General features: G+C 35.3%; 2 protein-coding genes across 2 annotated transcripts; both read right to left on the bottom strand.

The window, feature by feature from the left end:
- Window positions 1-23432: 23432 nt before the first annotated feature.
- GLRG_11274 (short chain dehydrogenase) lies at window positions 23433-24201 on the bottom strand (the record flags this gene model as incomplete). The annotated part of the gene is made up of 2 exons (XM_008101959.1): window positions 23433-24094; window positions 24147-24201. The coding sequence occupies 2 exons, from the start codon at window positions 24199-24201 to the stop codon at window positions 23433-23435; spliced, it is 717 nt and encodes a 238-aa protein (XP_008100150.1).
- Window positions 24202-24976: 775 nt separating this feature from the next.
- On the bottom strand, window positions 24977-25540 carry GLRG_11273 (uncharacterized protein; the record flags this gene model as incomplete). Its single annotated transcript, XM_008101958.1, has 3 exons — window positions 24977-25096; window positions 25143-25242; window positions 25428-25540. The coding sequence occupies 3 exons, from the start codon at window positions 25538-25540 to the stop codon at window positions 24977-24979; spliced, it is 333 nt and encodes a 110-aa protein (XP_008100149.1).
- Window positions 25541-25991: the final 451 nt, after the last annotated feature.

Genomic DNA, 25991 nt, shown 5'->3' with positions numbered 1-25991 from the left:
GTTTATATAGCTTAACGCTATCTAAGTAAAGGTAAAGCGCTATAATCTCTAGGAATATATTAACCTAGAGGTCGTAATAGCAGACTAATTAATCCTTAAAATATATCTAAGAAAACTAATAAAGCTACTTATAACGTAATATCTCTACGTGTTAACTTAAGATAAGCTTGCTGCTTACTAAGACGTTACTATAGCTACAGTAATTACTAGGATCCCCTAGTAAGCCTATATATAGATATATATAGCGTAAAGTAAAGCTATTATATCTATACCTAATAAGACTATATATAAAACTAAACACGTAGTAACGCTAGATAATCTTAATCCCTATAACCTTATATATCTAAATAGCTATATAAGCTACTATTATAAGAAAGTATACAAGTATACTACTTAGTAAAAGGACGTTAAAGACGTAGCTAACGTAGTTAAATCTACTATGTCTACTAATCTTTAAGAAAGATGCTATAAATCTACTAATTTACTAGCTAAATAGCTTAATAAGCTTAGTGTAGTAGTAGGAATAACTAAAAAAGAATATATAAAGTATGCCTATAATAAGTATAGTAAAGTGTTAGTAAAGGCTTAGTAAAAGGCCTTAACTACTAAGGAAGATCTAGCTATATAGCTTAATAAATAAAACTTAGCCTATACTAAATTAGTATAGGTTAACTTACCTAACTATTAATAGCTATTAATCTAGTTTAATAATCTTATTACTATATTATAAAGTAGTATACTTAGCGCCTAGCTATATTTATATATAGTAATAAGTAAAATAATAAGTAATTAGAATAATCTTAACTAGTAGTCTCTTTATAAGATAGCGCTAGAGAAGGTTAAAGCCCTTACTAATAACTTACTATATTATAGCTAAGTAGGCTGTAGCGTATTTAGCCTAACTAGAAGTAATAGTAATAATAACCTAACGTATAGTAAAGACGTAGTAAAAGAGAATAAATTAACTAATAAGAGATATTACTATTAATAAAGTGTAAGTAAAAAAGTAAAGTGCCTTATATACTTTAATCCTTATTTATTATAACTTTATTACTTTATAAATAAGTTATAAAGGCCTAATAATTAGTAAGTAAATACGTAATGTTAGTAATAAGTTAATAAGTATATAGTAAGTAATCCTAACCTTACTAAATAAGTATAAAGAATTAAGGCTAAGTTATATTAACTATATAGTAGATACTATATAAAGATAGCTTTTTATACTACTTTATAAGGCTATAAGCTAGGTAATTTAGCCTTACTTAATTTAGGCACTACTAACTATATATTTAACTATATATTATAGTTTATTATATTAGTAGTAGCCCTAATTAGTAACTATATCTAGGCTAGTACTACCTAAGCTGTAATTAAAGGATATAGTACTATAAAAATTACTTTAAAGGGCGCTAATAGCTTACTAATAAGGCTTTATATATATAATATAATATATTATAGCGTATTTACTATATTACTTATTTCCTTTATAAGGCTATACTTATAAGGTATATAGTAAGATATAAGCCTAGGTAATAATTACTTAAGGCATATAGATTATAGCCTTATAGGCTATATTAAGGAATAAGCTAACTAATAAGTGCTTAAATATTATAAGTAATATAGCTATAGCTAAAAAAGTAAAAAGGCTTTTACTACATACTTTACTAATAATTTACTACTAACCCTATAAGTAAGAAATAAATATATAACGTTAACGTAGTAATAACTACTTTATAGTAATATAATAATATAGTATAAGCGTCTTAGCTACCTAGGTGCTAAGGCTTTATAAAGGATTATAAATACTATATATAGAGTATATTTAACCTAAGTTAATACTATAATAATATAAGACTATAATTTATATAGTCTTAGTAAGATAAGGTAGTAGATTTACTACTAGCCTTATAAATCTATTATAAATATAGCGCTAAGTAATTACCTAGCGCTAGACTTTTATAATCTTAAATAAGGCTATATAGAATACTACTTAGTAATAATAATCTTAGATTAGGTAATAAGCCTTATGTAAGATTTCTACCTATATAGCTATAACTAAGATACTATTAACTTAATAATAAGAGGCTTTTTTATAATACTAAAAACTAAATATTTAATTACACTAAAAGTTATTAAGGCTAACTATAAAATCCTATGCCTTAAGTAACTTATAGACGCACTCTTTAATTATAAAATCTTTATTAAGCTATTAGTAGTAAATAACTAGGCTTAAAACAGTAGCGCTAAGTAAATTACTATAATTATTAAACTTAAGGCGTAATATATATAAATTAATATAAAATTACCTAAAGTCCTATAGCCTAAAATTATAACTATAGCTATATACCTTTATAATTAAACGCTATTAGTAGCTTAGGGGTAGAAATCCCTATATTAATTATTTTACTTATATTTTATACTTAATAAGCACACTAAGCTTTTACTAATAGTAAAGCTAGATCTTTTATATCTATAAGCCTATAGCTACTAAGTGTATATACTAATAGCAGACGTATAACTATTATAAAACTACTAGTAAAAGCTTACTACCTATATATAAATTAGATTTCTTATTAAATATATTTCTAGTAATTTATATTACGTCTAGTATCTAGTGTAAAATAAGGTCTTTACTATACGTAACGTAATATTTAATAAAAAATAAATCTTTAATAGATTAATAAATAGATTACTTAATAAGCTTTATAAAGCTAACCTTATAGTAATTTAATAATAAATTAATAAGCTAATTATAGCTAGTAATTAATCCCTATTATATAAAGAAGCTAATAAAGAAATAGATAAAGTAATAAAACACGCTAATATTACTTTACTAGGCGCTTTATAATTAGGTAACACACTAAAATATCTATATAAGCAGGTAAAATTTACGCTTCTTCTTACTTTACTACTATTACTACTAAGCGCCTTTTTTATAGCTTTTATAAATATTAATATAGGGGGTAGTAAAATAAAAACTAATAGCTTTAAATTAATTAATCTAATAGCTAATAGCTAAATAATTACTAATAGTAAAATAATTAATAAGTAAATACCTAAATTAATAGCTAATAGCCTATTAATTAATTTATTAATAGCCTATAGCCTATAAGCTAGTAACTTACTTAATTTATTAATAGCTAATAGCCTATAAGCTAGTAACTTACTAAGAACTAATAGCTCTAAAGTAATAAAGATAGTAATCCTCTATACCTTATCTTATCCCTATATAATTAATTTATAAGACGTTACTAAGTGTAAAAAGGTATTAAATTCCTAAGTAACTATAGCTAGCCTATTAGGTAATCTCTAGCTAGTAGTAACCTTATTTAAAGGCGTTATAAAAAGGTATTATCTTACTATATATAGAGGTAGTTAGATTACGCTAAGGACTTTATTTAAGGCTATTTTCCTTATAGGGCTTACTTTATAGTAAAAGATTATAGACTATACGTAAGGTAGCTTATAGGTAATAATATAGTCTAGTATATTATAAAGTTAACTAATAAGTAAAAACTACTACCTTTAGCTAAAGTGCACCTAAAGCTACTTAATTAACTATATAACGCCTAATAGGTATAATAATTATAAAGACGTTACTAGTAAATTAGTAGTATATAATAAAGAAGTTACTAGACTTTATAAGCTAATAGGTATATATTAGAAGTTACTATACCCTCTATTAATCTATAGATAGTTAAGAAGCTACTTATATAAAAAGTAATTTAAAGACGCTAAAAAAGCGTATCTATATAGGCATAAAATATTAAAATCTTAGGTAATAGTACTATAAGTAGTAGCTAAAGGGTATTAAATCCTTAGCTACTATTAAGTATATACTTATAAGCTTAATAAATATAGTTAATTAACTAAATTTAAAGTAAGACTTATAGTCTATAGTAACTAAGAAGTAAAAAATCTATAAGATACCTATATAGCTATATTAGTAAGTATATTATTTAAAATACTTATAGTAATAGCTACTTACTTTAATTTAGAATTACTTTAATATAATATAGTAAATACGTTTATTTATACTACTATTAATAAGGTAGTATTTATAGAGATACCTTTAGGCTACTAAATCTCTAGCTAGATCCTCTAGCTACTAAAAGCGCTATATAGGCTTTAGTAATTACTACTACTATAGTAAAAGCACCTTAAAGAAGGACTTACTATATAAGGCTTTCTCTAAGTGCTTAGTAAGAATTACTATTAGAAAAAGGATTATATTATATTCTTCTTTTATGTTAATAACTACATATTAGCCTATTACTATATAGATAAAGTATAAGTAAGTAATAAGATAGTAGCCCTTTAGTAATAATACTACCTTAAAGGTAAAGGCCCCCTATAATAGTTCCTTAGCCTTAAGGTAATTTATAACTAAAATAACTATTATCTTTAGCTCTTATAAGTAGTATACTATAATAGAGTAATTAAACTTTTACTAATAAATAAAAACTATAATAAATTATTACTTATAGTAAAAGCTAAGCTACTACTTAGTAAATATATAGCCTTATTATAAAAGGTTAATATATATTAAAAAAAAGTAAAAATAATTCTATATATAGTAGTAATAACTTAGCTAGACGTTACTTTTATAGCTAGCTAGCTTACCTACTTTAACTATAATCTAAATCTAGATTACTAAAAGGTAGTAAATTATATACTTAAATATTTTTACTATATATAGCACCTTTACCTTAAATATAAAGTAATACTAGGTAGTAAAAACAATATATTAAAGGTTACTTTAGACGTCTTATTTACTAATAACTTACTAGACTATTATAGCTTATAAGCGTATATACTAAAGCTATTTAGAGGGCTTATCTCCTAGTAAGCTAATAAGTAAGATATAGTAATAACGTTAACTACTAAGGCTAAATTACTAGCACTATTATTTACTACAAAAGAGGCGCTTTTTACTAGTAGATTAATTACTACACTAAGTATTTAACTGTTAATATAAATAGGAACTAAATTATTACTTAATAAGCAGGCAGCTACTAAATAGCTACTAACTATTTACGTTAGCTATAATAATACCTAGACTATTAGGCTTATTACTAAAGAGCTTATCTAACTATAGATAAGGCTATAGTATGTAGATATTTATAACTACTAGCTGTAATAAGAAGTAGTAGCAGATTAGATTACTCTCTAAATCAAGAAGTTACTACTGCACCCACTAAATACAGTAGGAAGTGCCGCTATTTTAAGTGGTATTAGTATTAGGGGGAGACAAGGATTAGGAAACAAACCGAAGTACTTAGTACTTTGCTGCACTTAGAGAGTGGCGCGCGATCTGTTTATAAAGGTGGGCCGGCGACACTATTTGGCTCTTAGCCCCCGCCCACCTTACTTACTTACTTGTCTGTTACCTACTCCAGGTTAGTAATCATGCTTCGTCTTGTTTCCTCTTACCAAGTACCTAGATTCTGCTGTGCTTAGAGCCGGCTTTTACTTTACAGGATAACTAGGGCATTTTTGCTAGAAGGACGCATGCCTGCTATAAAGCGCCGCTTCACGTCCAGCTCTTGCTATTATTCTATAATAAATCGCATTACATATTCTATAAGTTTTTTACTAACCTGTGCTTTCGAATAATAGCGGGGTGTAGGCCTCTAGATTACTAGCCTGTGTAGGACAGCACTAGCACAGACTTTATTAAGCGGTTTACTAGCAATAAGACTAAGGAATAACAAAAGAAGCGTAAGGCATCTTTAACTACTAAGGAGCGCAATGCTGTAAGCAAGCACCTTAAGACCGTTCATTACATCTATCTAAACTTTACGGACAAGACCAAGATAAATATAGTAGTTATTTATAATAAATAGAAACTGTTTATCACTTATGCCCTACGTCTAATTATTATATTACTAATATGTTAAATAGTTACTGTAAAGAGCAGCATAAGCACTAGGCTAAACATAAGAAGCAGAGAAGTAACAAGAACAAAAAGCTAATATAGAAAGACTAGAAAGAGGCTTTAAAAAATGTAACCAGGGAGACGATAATGGATTTTCTCTTGCAAGTTTACAAGTGGTTAAAGGGCAAGATTAAGTTGTGGGGCACCATAAAGGTTTACATCTGTTATTTTTAATAACTGTATATATATGTAGCTAGTCGTTACGTTAACTAGAATCACATTAAGGAGCTTTATATTATAAGTTTCCTAGCTACTATAGTCTAACCTCTATATTATTCTACTAACGTAAGCTGTAATAGTTTTATTACTAAGTTATGGTTCCCTGTTTCAACTTATAAGCACCTAATATTAACAGAAAGCTAGTTATTACTGCAAATAATCTTTACGCCCTTTTAGTTTTTAACATTACGTACGATGTTAGTGTTTTTTAATTAGAAGGGCAGCGTATTTAGCTAGCTAGTTACTATTAACTTCTCTGTTACACTAGCGCACGTCCTGCTAAGCTGGTTTATTCTAAAAGAAAGACACAGCAAGAAGATGTTAATTATGCTGATCGTAATAAGGTAGCGCAAGATGATCAGTCTCTCTTACTTAACGAACTGTTGCTACAGGAAACTGTTAGACAAGGACGTCCTAAAGCCTTGTGCTATAAGGACATACAGATAATGATTATTTGCTATCTAGTAACTAGACAAGCTATACTAGCTATGGCAATTAAATTTATTTATTATAAGGGAGCCGACTAGAAACCTAAGCCGTGAGTAATTACAATGTGCTATATCTTTTACTAACGCCGCGTCTGTGGCCTAATTCCCTCCCCTTTTAATTTAGTTTGCTCTTAAACAGATAGCTAAGGCTAATATTTATAAGGACTATGTTCTATTTTATACCTATAAAAAAGATTATATTTTATGCTATTAGTACTATAATTGCCCTAGCACTTTACAATTAGGCATTCAAGGTGGCAAGCCTAATAGATACAGCAGCAGTCCTAAGTCTAAAGGTCCCTAATTAGGTAGAGTCTGTAGCGCTAAGATAGAAGGACTCTACACTAAAAATCCCGCTTTTCCAAAAATTTTACAGCAATAATCTATCTGTAGATAAGCCTATAACCTATACTAAGCTAAGAGATAACATGTGCAGACAAAGCCTTAATGCTAGCTTTAAGTAAGCGTAGACGCCCAGGTTTACTTAGAGAGGGGCGGCGAACGCGGCTAACGGTAAGTAGGACAAGATGAGCAGTTATCACTACGGACGGATGCTGACAGCTTAGACACTAGGAAATGCCTCTGATTCCGTCTGCAATTAGGTGATGCGTTACAATCCTAAATTTACTACCTTTTACGGCGCTTACCTCAATAAAAATGTTAATTTTAATCTATAAAACACTTTCCTTAAAGACAACACTGAGGTGCAGCTCTACAAATTGTTCTCATATGTTAGTCTTACACATGACCCCTGCGCCACAAGAGACATAGTGCCTAAAGAAGTTTAGAAGAACCTGCCGGCCGATCTAGAAATTGTAGACTTAGAGCGACAGCAACAAAAATTAAAAGGGGAGAATAATCGCGTTCAAGGTGTAGAGAACAAGGTCAAAATTTGACAGTTGACCCAGAAAATCAACAGCAAGTGAGACCAGCGCAACAAGAAAGTCGTTAAAGAGTACTACAGTTATTATTTCTATTATTATTTGACTTAGGATATTGAGAGGCAGGCATGTGGCATTGAAGATGAGGAGTACGTTGAACCGGCCATTAGTCTAGAGATTCCTAAGTAGGCTAGACTAGCTGAAATCTTATACTATTAATCTGCTGATTGCGCTTATGATGAACTGATGAAGCTTTGGGTTGAGGGAATCGACCTAATAGCTACACTTTTTAACAAAAGAGAGACGGCTAGACGTGGTCGTATCTGCGCTAAATGTAGTCGGCCTGAGCCTGACATTGAACAACAGCAATCTAAGGCCATACCCCTTATGCTTGACCGTAATTAGTGCCCTGATTGCGTTGGCGACGAGAGGCTTAACGTGGAAGCGCGCCTATTTAAGTACAGCTGACTGATAGTTAGGAATAACTATTTTGATAACTAATATCTTAGAGAGTAAGAGTGTGCTTTGTAGCGTGGTGATGTTATACGGTGTAATTACCCTTAGTGCTGGGATGACCTGCGATTATAGAGAATGGAGACGCTGGACGCGTTTAGAAATTATGTACAAACTAAACATGGGGTTTCCCTGAGGACTTTAGACTAAGTAATGTAGAGGAGAACTAAAAAAGCGCGACAGAGAGGAATAGTTAGAGGTGTATCTGCCTGAGGATAGATGGTATATTATAGACTAGAAAAAGTATATGTAAAGGTTTTGAATCTTATCTTATTTACGTAGAGCCTAGTAAGAGAAGCCACGTAATAGCGGAAGCAGAATGCCTAATAAGAGAATAAACGCTGCTTTAGGTCTCTTACCTAACAAGCCTTATCTACTTTCTAGCCTTAATTATAAGGGGCTTGAACTGGGGAAAAAAATAGTTATTAGCCTTATGTTTTAGGAACTTTTTTACTGATTTATTCTATATAAGGGGCCTTATACTAATAATAATAATAATGTATTTAACGTCTAGAATAGAGAGGGACGTGCTAGGCTATGCTAATATGGTCTATACTAATCTAAACTATTTTATAGGCCTCTGTCTTTACCTAACGTTCCTGTTTAGTGTGTTAGGCAGATTTTAGAAAAGAAATTAGTTACCTCTATCTATTTACATAGAAGAGAGGCTCCCTATATAGAGCTTAGTAGAAATTCTATGCTTGCTTTTACTATATATTAGTGGAGATACTGTGGGGTGGCCTTACGGCTACGCTTACAGAAGTAGAAGTGTACTGGCGTTTTAGGTCTTCTATAACTGTAGTTAAGTAGTGCGTCTTAATAAGTAAATCTCTTATAGTATGCTGTAAAGTCTCTATGCTGGGACCTTGCTGTATACAGCCTTTTAAGCAGATGCTAAGGAAGGTATAGTTTGGGAGGCTTGGGATGGGGAACTATCCTAAGGTTAGCATACTGCTGAGGGCAGGTTGATTGCTATCTTCTAGTGAAAGCTTAGAAAGCAGCTGCTTCTGATTGCTGTTTTAAGTGCGCTAATGTAGGCTGCGGTAATAACTCTGGTATCTGTTTACAGGCCTCCTTAGCTAGGGCGTCTGCTTCCTTATTTCCTAATACTCCTATGTGCCTAGGGCACTACTATATGTACACCCTGCTAGAAATTATCTAGCTAGTCTGTTCTCTCTGTGTCTAAGAGGAGGCAAGCCTGTTAAAGGCCCTAAACCTCACCTGGCTGCTTCCTATACTCTAAGTAATAAGTTTAATAGTAACTATAAGGTTATTAAGGTAGATATAAACGTTATCTGCTATCTGCGCTATAGGAGACTATATAGCTCCTAGTAAGCCCTAATATACAGCCTATACCTCTATATTAAAGACCTCTGTCTAAGAGCTAAGCGGTTCTGCTCCTTAGAAGATCTATTATATAGCCTAGTATCCTACCTAGCTAGCCCTAGTAGAGGTACTACTTCTGTCTATTATTTAAGAACTATTAGTATAGACTATAATATCCTGCTTTAAGAACTTTCTTAGTCTGTCTGTAAATTTAAGGGCTAGTTCTTCCTTAGTCTTCTTAGGATTATAGCTAACTTTATAGATAGCTATATACTAGTCTGCTATACGCCCCTAAGGTAGTAGCTCTAGTAGGTTAATATATTTAGTGTTACTATCTATAAGCCTTACTATTTATTATAGCCTAGACTTTAGTCTTAATTTACTTCTAAGCCTTATCTAGAGGAGATGTTGTTTATTAAGGCGGTAGATTTTTATAGTAGCCTTATTACGTTTTACGTCTAGTACTACCTCTACTAGAGGTAGGGCTACCTTATGCTATAGGATTAGTATAGGCGTTGTTTTATATATAGGAAGTGTAGCTCTAATAGCCTTAGCTTATGTAATGTCTAGTTAGTAAAGCAGACTATTAACTCTGTTTAATACAGTATGTCTATATTTAAGCTAGTTCCTACTAGGCCACTATGCCTCTAATACATAAAACTAGATAGGTAATATACAGGAGGTAATAATATAGTAAAGTAGGTGTGCTAGCGCGCCCTAGATAGTGTTCCTAAGCCTTTGTAGTCTATTAACTACTTAGTATGCTTTAGCGTAAAAGTTTCTTATATAGTGCTTAAATATAAGTCTTTAGTTAAAGTAAACGCCTAGCTACCTTAGAGAGGTGTCTTAGCTAACGGCCTAAAGTAAGTACTGTTTTCTATTTAATAAGGTAATAGAAATTAATAGGTTCCTATCTCTACGTCTCTTAGTAAAGTAGATAAGCTTAGACTTATCTATGTTAAAAGTAATTCCCTCTAACGCGCCCTATTCTAGTGCTTCCTCCTATTCTTTAGCTAGTAGGATATAGTTGTCCTCTAGAGAGGTTAAGGATGCTAGGATAGTAATATTATTAGTATAGCTAAATTAGGATTATCTCCTTCTAGGGCGAGTAGTGCCTAGCTTAAATAGAGGTTTAATATAGAGCATAAAGAGGATTAGGGATATAGGTAAGCCCTATAGTAGCCTACACTTAAGGTTAAAGACGTCTCCTATCTCCTTATCTAACCTAATTCTTGCTCTTCTCCTAAGGACAAAGCTAGAAACCCACTATATAACGTTCTCTAGCTATCCTTATTAGTAGAGGTGGCAAACCAGGCGCCCTAGCAACATGGTGTTAAAAGCCCCTTTTACGTTAAGTGTAAGCATAGAAGTAACGTAGCCTCTCTACTAGGCGCACTTAATATTATAGATAGCAGTAGTAATAAGATTACTACATAAGCAAAGAGGCAGGGCGCTAAACTGTTAATTATATAGTACTTAGTGCTTTATAGTAATCTAAGTAAGCCTTCTTACTATAAGCCTTTCTAAGCCTTTCCTAAGTATAGACAGAAGTATAATTAGCCTATAGGAGTGTAAAAGCGCCCTATATCTCTTCCCTAGCTTAGGTAGGATAACTAGGATTACTTCTTTAAAACAAGTAGGATACTAACCCTTATATAAGCATCTGCTATAAAGGGTAAAAACAATGTCCTTAATAACTAGCTACGCCGTCTTTAGAACGGCTGTAGTGATTCTATTAAAACCAGGTGTAGTGTTTCCTATAGAGAGAACCAAGGTTTTTACCTTATCCTTTATGACCTATAGGAAGGGAAGTGTGGCCTATAGATAGGGTCCTAGGGTCTCTGCTAGTATGTCTATAGAGAAAGTAGTATTTCTAAGAAGGACGTAGGTAAATAAGTTACGCTTCTCTTTTAGTTATGTAATAAGGGTGGCTAGGGTATTCTTATCTTAGAGCAGCAGGGTCTAGAAGGATCCTGTAGCGTTATACTACCTAACTATTTTAAATATATCTTTACCTATAGAGGCTGTAGTAATCTTTCCTCTTTAGTATATATCCTTAGAGCGGCATAGCTTATAGAGAAAGTCCTGTCTAAGGGCGTTCTCTTCCTCTTACTCTTATTAGCAGTCTATCCCTAAAGCGCGTAGTCTTATTATAGTTACTTATTTAGCTATATAGGCTTAGTGTTTACGTCTATAGCTTTTGTTCTAGAATAGCTTTACAGGCCTTCTACCTAGTCTGCGCTTAGTAGAGGCTATAAGTAATTCTATAAGAAAGTCTATAATCTGTTACGCTAGGAGGTCTAGTGCCTATAGGCCCCTTATGTTCTCTATAGTATAGCGTGTAGCTTATACGTTTTACTTAAGTATGTTAAGGAAGAGCTTTTTGTCTATTATCTTAAGCTAAAACCTCCTAGGGGTTAGGACAGGTAAATTAGCTAGGGTTAAAGGGACTTAGGTAAGCAGAGTTTTGTAATCTAATGTTATATATAGGTATATTTTTATGCTAATAGATACCCTATAGAGGCTGCTAGACACCTAGTATAGGTCTAACGTATTACTGTCTTTATATATAGCTTTACCTATTAGTAAAAGCAGGACAAGGCTAGCAGCTTCTAACTATTCCACTAGGTTGTTAGCGTCTAAGGAGCCTATAAACTTAGGTTACTATATCTAATAATAGAGGTTAAAATTACCTATAACTAGCACTCTTTTGTAAGGCCTAGGCTGCTAGGACGTTATAATATCCCTAACTGCTTAGCTAGGTTATAGCGTGCTATATAAGGCGTTATATAGGTTAATAACTATAAGGACTTCTTACGTGCCTACTAGGAGTTATAAAAAGAGCAGATCTATAGATAGACTAGGTAGGGGCTATATTTATACGCCCTGTAGCCCTGTTCCTTTATAGAGATAAGTAAGCACTCTAGGTCTGTCCCTAACCTAATTATCTACTAGGGTAAAGATCTTAAAACCAGGGTAGTATTTTATAAGTCTCCTCTCTTCTAACTAGATAGAGGGCTCCTATATAAGTAAGATATTAATATAAGCTGCATACGCTAGGTTTAGTGCTGTTTTATATATAGATAGTTATCTAGCTACGTTTACTTATATAATTTATAGGAACCTAGAAGGCTGCCTATTCCTACTATGCTTTATTTAAGGTAGTATAGTCTATTATTAATCCTTTATTATAGGATTATTAATATAACTACTAGACTATAGTCCTTTATAATCTTTCCCCCTTAACTTAGATAGCTTATAGCTATACCTTACTTCTTCTCTATACTATACCTTTTACTACCTTAGGCTAGGTAGGGTAAGTTATATTAAAGGCTGTATAAGGCCTGTTATATAACAGACACTTAAAGGGACAGTTATAACTATTATAACCCTTAGTGCTACTATAAGGTGCCTAGTGTTAGTTAGTTATATAGGAAGGAGAGCTGCACTTAAGACACCTCTTTTATCTAGTATAAGTTTATTTACTATAAAAGCCGCTATAGCAGTGACATTAGGGAGACCTCTTCTCCTTAGGGAACTATAGGTTTATAAAGACGCTGGCCCCTATTAGATAGAGGCGTCTTAGTAGTTATCTTATGGCTTTTACCCTAAACTAGGCTGTTACTATACTAAGCCTTTTAACTTTGTTTTTTCTAGAAAAGTATACTTTTTTAGGCTTAAGTTTTGTTATAATCTATAACTCTTTAAGGAGCTCTTTAGTTATAATCTCTAGCTTAGTGTTAGTTAGTAGGTAATACCTAGTAAAAGGGACGTTTGTAATATAAGCCTAGATCTAGGTGTTACGCTATTTAACTGCTTACGCCTAGAGGAGGGCAGTAATTTGTTCTCTGTTGTCTAGCAGGACTTTTACGCTATCTACTAACTAAGGCAGGAGTGCTAATCCTGTCTTTATATAGTTAATTCCCTTAAGGGCTTCTCTAGCTTAGGGGCTTAGCTTTTTATAAATAAACACGTATATATTATAGGCCTTCTTATTATAAAACAGGTTTTTAGGTAGCAGCTACGTAAAGACGTATAGGTCTTTTAGGGCCGCCTGGTTTTAGGCTTGTCTTACAGCTTGTTTTATTAGCGTTAGTTTGTTTTGTTATTTAATTAGTGGTTTACTTACCACTACTACGTATAAGCAGACTAGGGCTAGCTGGTTTTAGGCTGTCTGTAAGGGCTCCCCTTGGAGACTTGTGGCGGTCTTACTAGGACCTGTGTTAGCAGTATATATAGACCTTACTAGACTGCGTTAGTGCTAGGCAGAACGATGTTTCTCCTCTTAAAGCTCTCTCTCTAAGGACTTAATCTTTTCTAAGTAGTCCTTTAGGAATTATTCTCTCTTAGCATCCTGTTATAGGAGATCCTAGATAAGATTTAAGAGCTTATTAATCTCCTCTTTTAGTTTAGCGTTATCCTAGTAGTTAACCTGCTTAACTACTCTGACCTTTGCAGTCAGTTTTTGGACACGTCCTGACTGTTAAGATGTACTAGCGTCCCTGTGGACTGTAATTAATGGCCCTACGTCTAGGGGAACTGCTATAATTATAAGAAGCAGCTTGTGTGGGCTGGTGATAAGTAATAATAGTGAGATAGGCTAGAGCCCTCTATAATCTTAATAGTTACTAATAGTAGGTATGTGATAACTAGTTAAGTTAATGCTACCTTTAATGTAGTTATGTCCCTATTAATAGTAAACTTTTCTAACTGTAATACTTACTGTTACGTAAGGCAGCTTAAAAGTCAGTTAACCTTGTTAGCTAAGGGGCGTGAGGTGGTCTAAGCCTATTTGGCCAGTAAAGTGTTAGACATACACTACCGACTGCAGTCGCCATCTTACTACTATCTATTATAGATACTATACTAGTAGCTAAGAGATTAATAGCGTTGGCATTAAATAACGCAGGCGACGGTGAGATCGTATTTATAGGTTTAAGGAGAGGTATGTGATGTCTAAGTAAGGCGAACTAGCGCTTATAAGGCTGTAGTGACGAAATCAGTATCCCGACCAGAGCACTGTACTTATCTTTAGCCACGCGCAAAGGGTAGAATGGTTACGTATTGACCTAGGTAACTATTAGGGTAATTAGGCAAGAAAACTTAAGAATAAGCATTACTAAAAAGGCAATCTAAAAAGGTATAACTAGTTGAAAGCGTTTATGCTAGTTAGATAACCACAGTATCTTTATATAATTAGCAGCAAGCTGTATATAGACACCTTAGTTAAAGTGGGCGCGTAAGGTATAGCCTTAGCCTGGCTTCCTATAATAGTAAGACTGTTAAGTATAGAGATATCTACTTTATCTATATATTCTAAAAACCTAGGACTGCATAAGACATAGGAAAAGTTGTTAGGGAAAATTAAGAGAGTAAAAAGTAACTGTCTTAAGGGCGAGATATAGGATTATGCTCTATCTTATAGATGTTATGTATTTACCCTTCTTCTAGAGGGGCTGTTCTTGCTAGGCGAGGGCCTTCTTCCTGGCGCTGTTCTATATATAGCTAGATTAGAATACGTTAACCTGAATTACTATGCTTCCCTTCCTTTCCCTTATAGGCATCCTTAGAGCTAGGTTAAGATCTTACTTAGCATAATTACTAGTAGTGATTTTTATAGACCTAATAATAGCCCTTTTCCTAACTTAGTTATTACCTAGTTGTAATTACATAGTACTATTTCCCTTTACTAACCTATAGTTATCTCCTAATATAAGTAGTGTAATAAATGTAGTCCTGCTTGCTATGTTGGAACCAGGTTGTACACAAGATTAGCACGTTAAAATACGCTTATGTTAGAGACCCTGCTTCTAGTTACACCCACTAGTAAGCCCTCCTAAGTCAGTCGCGCAAGTCTCCTGTCTTGCCGTTATGCTGTTATGCTGTTGTGCCTGTCCTATAGGCTTGAATCTACTAATTAGTTAGAACCTGCAGACGCTAACTCTGAGGTTAGACTATCAGTCTGTCGCCTAAATCATTGGCCCCCCTAGTCCATTATATATACAGACGTTGCGGGCTTAGCGTTAGTAATATACGCTAGTATCATTTTGTTCTAATAACAACAATTATCTAGAACTAACTAGAATTACCCCAGCCAATTAGCAGAGGATAGCTTCTAGGGTAGGAATGGATCTATTTTTTGCTCTTATAGACATATACTCCGTATAAGGAACAGATTATTCCCATATTTTGACCTTAATACACCTACTTAAAACTTACGGGTAATGGCTTTACCTTATTACTAGACTGTTGGGTTGAACCAGGGGCTTGAGCAAGGAGCTAGTCTTGACCTACGCTAGGTCAGCTGCAACCTGTTCTGACTGCTCCTAGCAAAAAGGGCAAGCAGGTCGTGGGAGGAATAGCGTTATAATTAAGAAGCTGCTGGTGTTACGTAAATATCTATTTTATATGTTGTAATTAAAACCTACAATCAAGGCCGCAGTGTTCATTAGTCCCTAGTATAATCTATTTCTAGAGTAATTAGCCTATACCTATACTAGTACTACATGTAATAATGACAATGTTAACATGGTGTGTGTGTGTGTGTGTGTGTGTGTGTGTTGTATTTAACGCTAGGACGTTCCTATAAAGGACAAAAGGCGCCTAGGGTAACTAGCTTCTTAGGTAATAATATAAATCTTTTAAGTCTATAAGCCTTCTTATAACCTAAGACCTAACTAGCCTGTATTATTATTTGTTACTAGCCTCTTAGGAGGTTAAACTATGTGTTGCTTTGTGCTGTTAAGTGCCTGTAGGCTCTTTAGCGGCCTGGCTTCTTAGCAGCCCCTGGTAGACCTCTGGTCCCCTAGGGGTATTCTATGTGCTTTGTTATATAGTGCTACTTATATATCTATGTTATTAGGAAGTCTCTTTTTGCTAGAGACAGGAGAGAGGCTACTTCTCTTACTATATATAGGTTAGCCTATTAGTAGTGCTTATATTAGGTAAGCCTATAAAAAGTAGAAGGAGGAGGTAAGGGGGGGGGGGGGGGAGGGGAGTATAGTAGTATAGGTAGTGTTCTTATATACTACCTGTCTAATAGATATTTACACTTAGTAACCTTAATATAGTTAAAGTTAGTTATTATTAGTAGCTACTCTTAGTAGCGTAGTATAAGATTAGGCCCTTATAGTCTCCTATAATAGAGCTTAGCGCACTACCTCTTGTTCTAGACTATTTAATAAATACCTGTACTAGGGGCTTATACCCCTATACGTCTAGAGGCTAGCTATATAGTAATAGTGTAGCTAAGTAATAAAGTAGGTATATATTAATACTATAGGTATATTTTATTAAAGAAATTATTAGAGCGTATATACTTAATAAACTAGAAGTAATTTTTTATTAGTTAATCCCTTATATACTTCTTTTTATCTCTTAAGGTAATATTATCTGTCCTTTTTACTTATTAGTACTATAGTAAGTGTGTTAGTAACTTCTTTTTTCTATAGGTATAGTAGATTTTTACTTTATTATACTTAAAGTGCTAGTAATATTCTATAAAGTCCTTATATCCTAACCTTATAGTAATTAGCTAGTGTAGTTTAGTATAAGTAAGGAAGTATATTTCTTCTATTAGCTATAGGATTACTACTAGTTATAGTAATTTATATATATCTAGGTAGTTCTTTACTTACTACTTTATAAACGCCTCTTTTCTTTATGCCTTTAGCGTACGCTTAACGTAGCTATAGGTAACTAGGTATAACGTAAGGTTAGCTAGGTGTATCTTTACTTTATCCTTTACTAGCTTATTAGCTATCTTGTTACTATTAATTATATTATATTCTAGCACCTACTAGACGTTAATAGGGATTAAGCTTTCTCTTACTATTCTTATAAAATTAAGGATAGCCTTTTATAAGGACGTTATAGGGGCGCTATTTAACCTAAAGATAACTACTAAGTTATCTAGGCATATTATAATACCTATAATGTCTTCTAATTCTTTACTGTATTATATTGCCTTCTAGAGCTTATGCTAGGCCCCTTTAGCCTTTATGTTATATATTTTGCCTTTAGGTAGCCTTTAGCGTCTTATAAGAATAAGATCTTGTCCTTTAAATATAGTGTAGCTATATCTTGTTTCTAGGCGCTCTAACTAAGAGCTATTTAAGTAGACTATAATATGTATTAGTAATATATTTACTTCTTAGATCTTATAGTCCCTTATAGCCTGCTGTTTCCCTTATCCCTCTACCCTATATATTAACTATATGTGTCACGGCCAGAGGGGTCACGTGGGGGATGCACGGACGGGAATGGGGTTGTGGCGTGGTTTAGTGGCTGGTAGGCACTACGCCTCAGTGGCAAGTGCGCTATAGCTACAGTGGTCTGTGCACTACGCCTCAGTGGCAAGTGCGCTGTGGCTACAGTGGTCTGTGCACTACGCCTCAGTGGCTAAGGCCCTGAGCCTCAGTGGTCAGTGCACCTATGCCCTGGTGGCTGGTAAACCCTGTGGCACTGAAGGACCCACTAAAGGGCAGGGGACGAGAACCCCTGGTCACAGGAACTGTCAGGTGACTTGCAAACGGAATAGACAGCTATGTAATAGCCAGCAGGACTGCTGGCCCCCTAGGGTAGATTCCTTTCCTCTTCACCTTTAAATTCTTGCAATAGGAAATACAGTTGTGTGTCCAACCAACGCAGTATCACCGCCGTGACATATGTTATATGTCTAGTTCTATAGCTTAGGTTATAGGAAAGTAGGCACACTATCTGCTACGTCTATAAGGATAGTTAGGTAAACCCTACCTCCCGTCTAGTTTGTCTTAGGGTAGGTTATAATCTATATTATAAGTAGGTAACTATTATCTAGAGTGCCCAGTTATAGGCTATACTATTATTATATTATGTCTAGAAGTAGTTCTACTAGTAGAGTGCTTACCTCTTAGGCTATTACTATTACTAGTGTAGTCTACTATACTAGTAGGTATCCCCTTATAGCCCTATTTACTACCTTTTATATCTTATTAATATAGCTAGCTAGTCTGTAAGTAACCTTTATTAGGTAGCTATTTAGAAACCTTTACCTTTATTACTTCCTCCCTAGGTACTAGATCTTAGTAATATAGAGTGCCTTAGGAATAACTATTATATGTATTACTTTCCTTATACTTAGAGGTAGGGCCCCCCTATAGACTTTATTAAGTCCCCTAATATGCCTTACCATTACTTAGGTAGTTACTACTTAGGTCTTAATATATGTCTTAAAGCTAAGCTTCCTATTAAGGTATACTCTTAGCTATCTTATAGAGCTCTAAGGCTTAACCTTATAGTCCTTATGCCTTATTAAGAGGCTATTAGTAGTTTATTATTATAAGAAGTATAGTACCTCTATTTTTACTATATTAAAGAGGATACTATTCTTTTCCCTTTAGGTAGTTACTTTATTTAGTAGGTCCTATACTACCTATCTGCTCTCCTGCTCTGTCTTACCTATATATAGTATACTATAGTTATTTATATAACTAAACCTAGACCTTTTATCCTTAAACCTATATAGTAGCTTAATATAGTATAAATATAGGATAAGGGAGGCTAGGGATCCCTAAGGGAGACTATAGTAGAGGGGTAGTACTAGAGAGGAGTAGTCTTTAAAGCGTACCTATATATAGCGCCTTGTTATAAACGCCCTTACCTAGCTAACTATATTATTAGGCTAGCCTTATTCCTTTATAGCCTAGTAGAGGCGTCTGCTGTTAACTATATTAAAGGCGCCCTATATATCTATTATAATTAGGGTATAGTGTTACTATTTACTAAGTGCTGCCTCTATATTATATATTAGGGTAGTAATAATATCTATTACTAATCTCTATAGGAGTGCTTCTGCTACCTATAGGTGTAGTATATTTTATTTTATATATCTATATATAATACGCTTTATAATAAGCCTCTTTAGCCTTTTTCTTACTATTAAGAGTAGTAATATTAGGCGCTAGCCCTTAGGCTAGCTAATATCCCTATTTAGTTTAGGTATTATAACTATCTTAGCGTTATAGAACAGGAGGGGGTAATACCCTAGTTCTAGGTATACCTAGAATAGCTGTCTTATGTAGTCCTCTATTTTTAGCCATACTACCTATAGTATAACTATAGTAATCCTATTTATACTTAGTATAGTGTTACTAGCACTAAGGAGTGCTAACCTTACCTCCTCTAGGTGTATATAGTTATCTTATTATATTTGTCTCTTAGGGACTGTTAGTGTATAGGGGTTAATGTCTATATCTGCCCTAAAACGCTTTAGTAGCCTCCTCTAGAGAAGGGTAGCCTTCTTAGCTAGTATAGTAACTACTATATTACTATCCTATAGAGGAGGTAAATATAGCTATAATATAGGCTTATACTAACTTATTACCTTATAAAGGTTCTTATTTGTTACTATTTTATTAATCTAATCTGTTTAGTATGTTACTTTTACCTTATAGACTACTTTTTTTAGCTCTTTTACCTCCTCCTTAGTGTTATCTCCTCTTCTATATATACTATAGAAGGCACTTTTAGCTTTCTTATACTCCTCTATCTACTAGACTACTAACTATCCTTTAACTAGCTGTATGCCTATAATAGTAGCTACGCCTTAGAGGAGGTTAGTTAGGGATAGAGCTACTTAGTCTAAGCCCTTAGGTAAGTCTATCTTATTAGGTAGCACCTACGCTGTCCTCTCTACTTCCTCTTTATATTATTATATTTTCTCTAAGGTGTCTATTTTAATCTAGGTCTTTACTAGGAGGATCCCTATAATTATAGGAATAGTAGTAAGTAGTGTTAAGTAATTAGAGCTAGTGTATAAATAGTTTATAATAATAGTAGTTATAAGTAGGATATCTAAGAACATAAGGTTAAGAGTGTTACTTCTATTATATATAGCTACCCCTAGCAGGCTTATAAGAGCTAGCTGCCTCTCCTCTAACTAGTCTGCTAAGCGTATAGCCCCTTAGTTAGAGGAGCTACCTAGCTGCTAGCTAGGGTGCTAAGTATTAAAGTCCCTAGCTATAAGCGTGTTTAGTAGTACCTCTTAGGCTTCTAGGGTATCTAGGACTCCCCTAGATCTTAGCTCCTTATATATATTAAGGTAGTGCTATCTTTAGATAGTAACCCCTAAGAGGTTATAGTGTAGTATAGGGGTAATATTAAATATTATAATATTATTATATATCTTCTTTATATAAGTAAGGACTTAGGGTTATATATCTAAGAACTCTTACTAGGGTACTAGTAAAAAGGTTATATAGTTTACTATTATCTTTATAACTAAACGTTTATCTATAAAGCACTAAGGCTTTTATATTATAACTATATTAACTTTTTCCTAGTTAGTAAAAGTAAAAGTAATATTATATATAGGCCTTAATCTCTATATATTAACATGTAGTATTCTAATTTGTCCTATTATTATAGTAGTAATAATAAGATAAATATACCTAGTTTAATAGGCTTTAGCGTTATACCCCTCTTTAAGGTATCCTTTATTACCTTATTAAAAATCCTATTAAAGGCTTTAACTTCTTATTAGTAGCTTAGTCTAGCCTTATACTAGCTTTCTCTATCTAGACTTAGGCTACTTTATGTAGCCCTAATACACTCCTATAGTTACTATCTCCCTTCCTAGGCTGCCTTATATAGTTAGAGACCTTATTATTTAATATATTACTATTACCCCTTTATTAGGCGCGTAATATTCTAGTTCTTCTACCTTAGTTAGAGTAAGTAGTCTAAGTGTATACTTTAGTATAGGCCTTTATAGTTAGCGCACTAGATAGGCTGTATGTATTATATGTTATTATGTTTAGCCTCTAGGATCCTATACCCCTTATAAAGCTATTACCTTACGTATAGCTAGGCCTTATACTAGTTAAAGTAGATACTATACTAGATTAGCCTAAGTTTATCCTTTAATTATATTAAGACTAAGCTATTAAATAGCCTAAAAGGCCTAGTCTTATCCTATAGTGTAATAATTTATATCTATAGCTACTAGGCTTCTATACTTTTTATAATATAGCACTTTTATAGTCTTTATTTTATTATAATAGTAACCTTTATTATTACTATCTCCTCTATAACTAGGACTAAGTTCTTATTATAGTTATATGTTATTAATAGGACGCCTCTAACTCTATAGAACGTCTAGGCCTAGGGACTATTAATAGTAGTTACGCTAAGGTGTTAAGATAGCTAAGTGTAGCTATTAAGTATAGCCTGTCTTACTTTATTACTACTTAAGGTAATTATAAAACTAGTTAGTATCTTAGTTATCTTTTTAATATCTATAACTTATATCTTATAGATCTAAGTAATATCTCTATAGATAGTAAAAGGGGGGACCTAGTTATTAGGTATTCTAATAAAGATATAGTAGTTAATATTATACTACTAAGATCTTTTTTATATATCTTCTAGGCCTTAAGTAGGTCTTTTACTACTAGTTCCCTCTATATATAGTAAAGTTATTCTTATTAGCTTAGTCTATACTATATAGCCTGCTATTACTTACTATACTAGGCGTTCTATTAGCCTACTAGGCTTAGGCTTTAGTATTATAGGCTTTTTATCTCCTCTTAGGGTGCTAACTAATAGGTTAGTATAGTAATTAACTATAGTCTAGTAGTATCTTTTAGCTTATATTTATTAAAGTGCTTACTATAAATTAGTAATTAGAGTGTTTACTATATATCTATAACTATTATTAAGCGCTATAATCTTACTTAGCTTATCCTTAGGGTTCTAAGTTATATTTATTATTAGTCTATACTATAATACGTTAATACCTAGCTTTTTCTTAAGGGTCTAAGTTATCTCTATAAAGTCCTTTAGAGGCAAGATGTTAGTAATAGTTATTAGACTTAAGGGTACTATAAACCTCTTGCGCTTTGTTAGTAAACCTTTACCTATTATTAAGCTTAATATAGTAAGTATTACTGCTGCTAGCAGCTGTATCCCTGGGCGAGGCGTTGCTAGGGGCGGCAGAGCCGGCCTGTTGGGGGCCGGCATATTTGGGAGGTAGTGCGCTTTGTGTGAGTAATAGAGAGTGTTAAGAAACTTGGTGTAGTGCACGCTTGGAGACTAACAGCTCTAAAACGTGACGGGTAAAAAGGAGGGAAGGTTGGACAATGTTAATACGGTGTAAGGTGAAGACGTATGTCTGTGTGTAAAGAAAGCTAGAAGAGTTTATACTGTATATATCTGTTAGCTTTACCCTTTCTATAACTCTTGCTGAACCAATCTTTACTCCCTTCTTAGAGTTAATTCATTAAAGAAATGCGCCAGTCTTCTATTAGAGTCTATATCGCAATGGGGCTTTCTATTGTGACCATGATCCTTCTATTGGCATGCTGCATCCGGAAACGGGCGTTGCGGAGAGGAACCGCGGTACACGCTGCTTGATGAAGCGGAAACGGATCGATGCCACCCAAAGAATCTTTTGTCCGATTCTCTGAGGGAGATCGTTTTATCGAATGAGTCAGCTCCGGTATGGTCGTTTTTTCTCACTCCAATCCCTTACTCATAGCATTCAGGCATTCAGAGGGTTTTCTACCATTATAGCAGCAAGAAGCACGCCAAGGTTCGAGCATCAAACCTCTGTATAAGTGCACGGGGCACGGGCACTGCGGCGGGATTAGCTGCCTAGAGCTTGGGTGACTAGTTACGTTTGTCTGGGTTGAGCAAGGTGGAAGGTTATTTGAATGGCCGAGTTATTAATTTGATACCTACGTCCTTTCTTATACCGATTCGTAGTACCCGGCATCTAGTTATATCCTGTGATTTATTTCCTTTTACTGGAACTGTTGGTATGCTTGTGGCCCTCACTAACATCCGGACGGGATTCCTAAGAAAGAAGCTCTTTGGCCATTGATTCGGCTAATGATAAGGCCTGGACAATCTTCTCTGATGGATACATCGTGCTAGTATGCAGTGTGAGGACCAAGGACATCGACTATACGTTAGCAAAGTAAGGCTGCAGAATACAAGTAAACACGTGCTGCGGCTTCACCGCCCCTAACTATATACCCGAATCTTAGTCTACGCCTTATGCCTATTGAACGACACGACGTCGTGCTTTCATTCCGCGATGCCTCCAGGCCATCGCTGCATCGACAAGACGCTGCCGTCGACAATCAGGTCAGATCCAGCCATCAAGCCTGCATTTGGCCCAGCCAGAAACTCAACTATCCCGGCAATCTCGTCAGGCGTCCCCGTCCTTCCAAGTGTGGTGTTGTCAATCATGCTTTGCGCAAAGGGTCCCTGCTCCGATCGTAAAACTTGACCAAGCATAGGGGTCTCAATAGCCCCGGGGCTGACGGTGTTGATTCGGACTCCTTTGCGAACCCACCTAGCCGCACTATACTGAGCACGGACGATGCAACCAAGCCTGGAGACACCATAAGCGTGGCTCGGGTCTGTATCGCGTTCCAGCTCATGGTGCATGAGGAGGGATGCTGTCGGGGCTGTCGCCATATGGGTCTCCAGATCCGGGTTCCGCGGGAGCAGGTGACCGGCCACCGAAGCAATGATGATCAGGGAGCTTCCGGGAGGCACCAGGGGGAGAAAGATGTCGAGAACAAGAGCGATGCCGGTGAGGTTGGTGGCGTAGATCAGCTGGGTGTCGTTTGTGGCGCTGGATACACCGGCTGTAAGGATGACGGTCTTGATAGAACCGAGCTCGGCAGCAGGACGTAGTCTGACAGTTTTGATCGGTTTAGCTAAACGCCACGCGGAACGGTCTGAGCCTCGGTTGAAGAGAGACTGAGCGATGAATCAAATCTCCAGCCTTACTTGTACTGTGTGGATCCTCGACGAGGCGGAGAGAGAGATATTGCACGAGAGCCATATTCTGCTCTTGATCCAAAAAGCGTCGAGCCCTGCACGTTCACGCCGGAAGGTCAGAAATGAAGGCAGCTCCGCTAATAGCCGAGCGTAAAGTGACATGCGATGGAGAAAACCCAGTGTTAGACTGTTAGGCGAGATGCCGGCTTGTTCACGACAGTGCTTGACCCAAGACAGAACGCCGGGGCTCAGCTCAGTCTGGGTTCATGCCTATAGTGAGGTTTCCGTTTCCACCCTACTGTAGTCTCCTTCGCCGCCCTGCCTTTATTGCTACTGTCAATGTCTGCTGTTTCGCCCAGAGATGGGGAACTATACCTCCCTACTTTAGGTATATACTCACCGCCACGCGGTTGTTGTCGTGTACTGCGGCGCCATAGAACGCGTGGAAGCTACAAGTAGAAATATTCCCTTGAATTTTGCCAAACTACCTTCCGATTCAACTACTTGAGTCCGTGTCCATTCTGACTTTGACGCATCTCGTCCGCGATCGCCTCATGTCCACTTCCACCCGAAGACCGACCCGAATTGATGGATTCTGGACGCACAGTGGCCTGTTGAGCAGATACTCCAGGTTCGACGACGTAGGTGGCCAGTCTATGGTTTCATAGTGGTGGTAAGGAATGGAAAACTAGGTACCGCGGTATTCCCATCAAAGAACTAGGTGGTTTCATATAGATGCGAAGAAAGGGATACTGTGTTTATGTAGATCCTTTGTCGCCCTTCGGTGACGAGGTAGAAAGCCATGCGGTACATAGCTCAAGGCGAAGGGAAGAACACTCTCAGAAATACATTGGTGGAGTCTTAGATGTCTCGCCGCAGCTGTAGTCACCCTCTCCACAACACAAGCGACCATCCCAGTTGCCAACCACTTGACCTAGCGTTGTGTGAGATAAGAAGAGCTATACAGACCTGTTGTTAACGTACCTAAGTCAATTGGCTAGTTACTCTCTGGATACCACCTGTCTGACACTGGCATTCATACGTGCTTGGCAACTCTGCTGATCGATCAAGCGAACAAGACGAGCATGACTCATCAAAGTCACCCCTACCATGATGTAAGATGATGACATGCTTATATATATTTAATTTGTCTCTTACCTGTTTCCTTGTTTCAGTTGACCACTATCGTTCCATAGACATTGACCAAGGTCCAACGACGACCAAGTAGGGGCCGAGATCGTACTGTTGCAGACTGCTGCTATGACACTGCCATTTGGGCCCATTATGTACCACGAACCGCAGGACTTTTGAAAGTTCGCTGCCTTCCAGCCGGATTCCGGAAGCTGGGACGACAAGCTTACAGCAAAGAATACGAACTGCACCAGGAAGGATTGAGAATACATTGTAAGGCTTGTTTGGTGCGAAATGTCATGGAAGTACATGCTATAAAAGAAGAAACCTACCCTATTTAAGCAATAATATAACCTTAACTACCTGACAACCCGTGCCATAGACAGCAGTATGCGCCGTTTCAGCTGCCGTAGATATGACCTTGAACACTTGGAGAACAGGCTTCAAGACGGTAGGCTCACAAGTAACTCCCCCACCCCACATCCAAGACACCCCCACTTCCGAGACATCCGAAAATCCCGCATTTCTCCTCCTTCATCAACATCACCACCTTTTTCAAACTATCATAACATTTCACATATATAACCAAACAACGCCATTTTTTCAAGATACCTTCTTTAACCTATCATAAAGCAATATACTAAAGATAAGCTTTATTAGGCCCTTCTAGATATATAAAATAGGTATAGTATCTAGGCTGCTGCTTCTAAATAGGGCATACTA

The sequence above is a fragment of the Colletotrichum graminicola genome (genome assembly GCF_000149035.1).
Source record: "Colletotrichum graminicola M1.001 genomic scaffold supercont1.80, whole genome shotgun sequence".
Classification (NCBI taxonomy): Eukaryota; Fungi; Ascomycota; class Sordariomycetes; order Glomerellales; family Glomerellaceae; genus Colletotrichum; species Colletotrichum graminicola.
The sequence above is the reverse complement of the archived record's forward strand: the minus strand, read 5'-3'. Positions and strand labels throughout refer to the sequence as shown.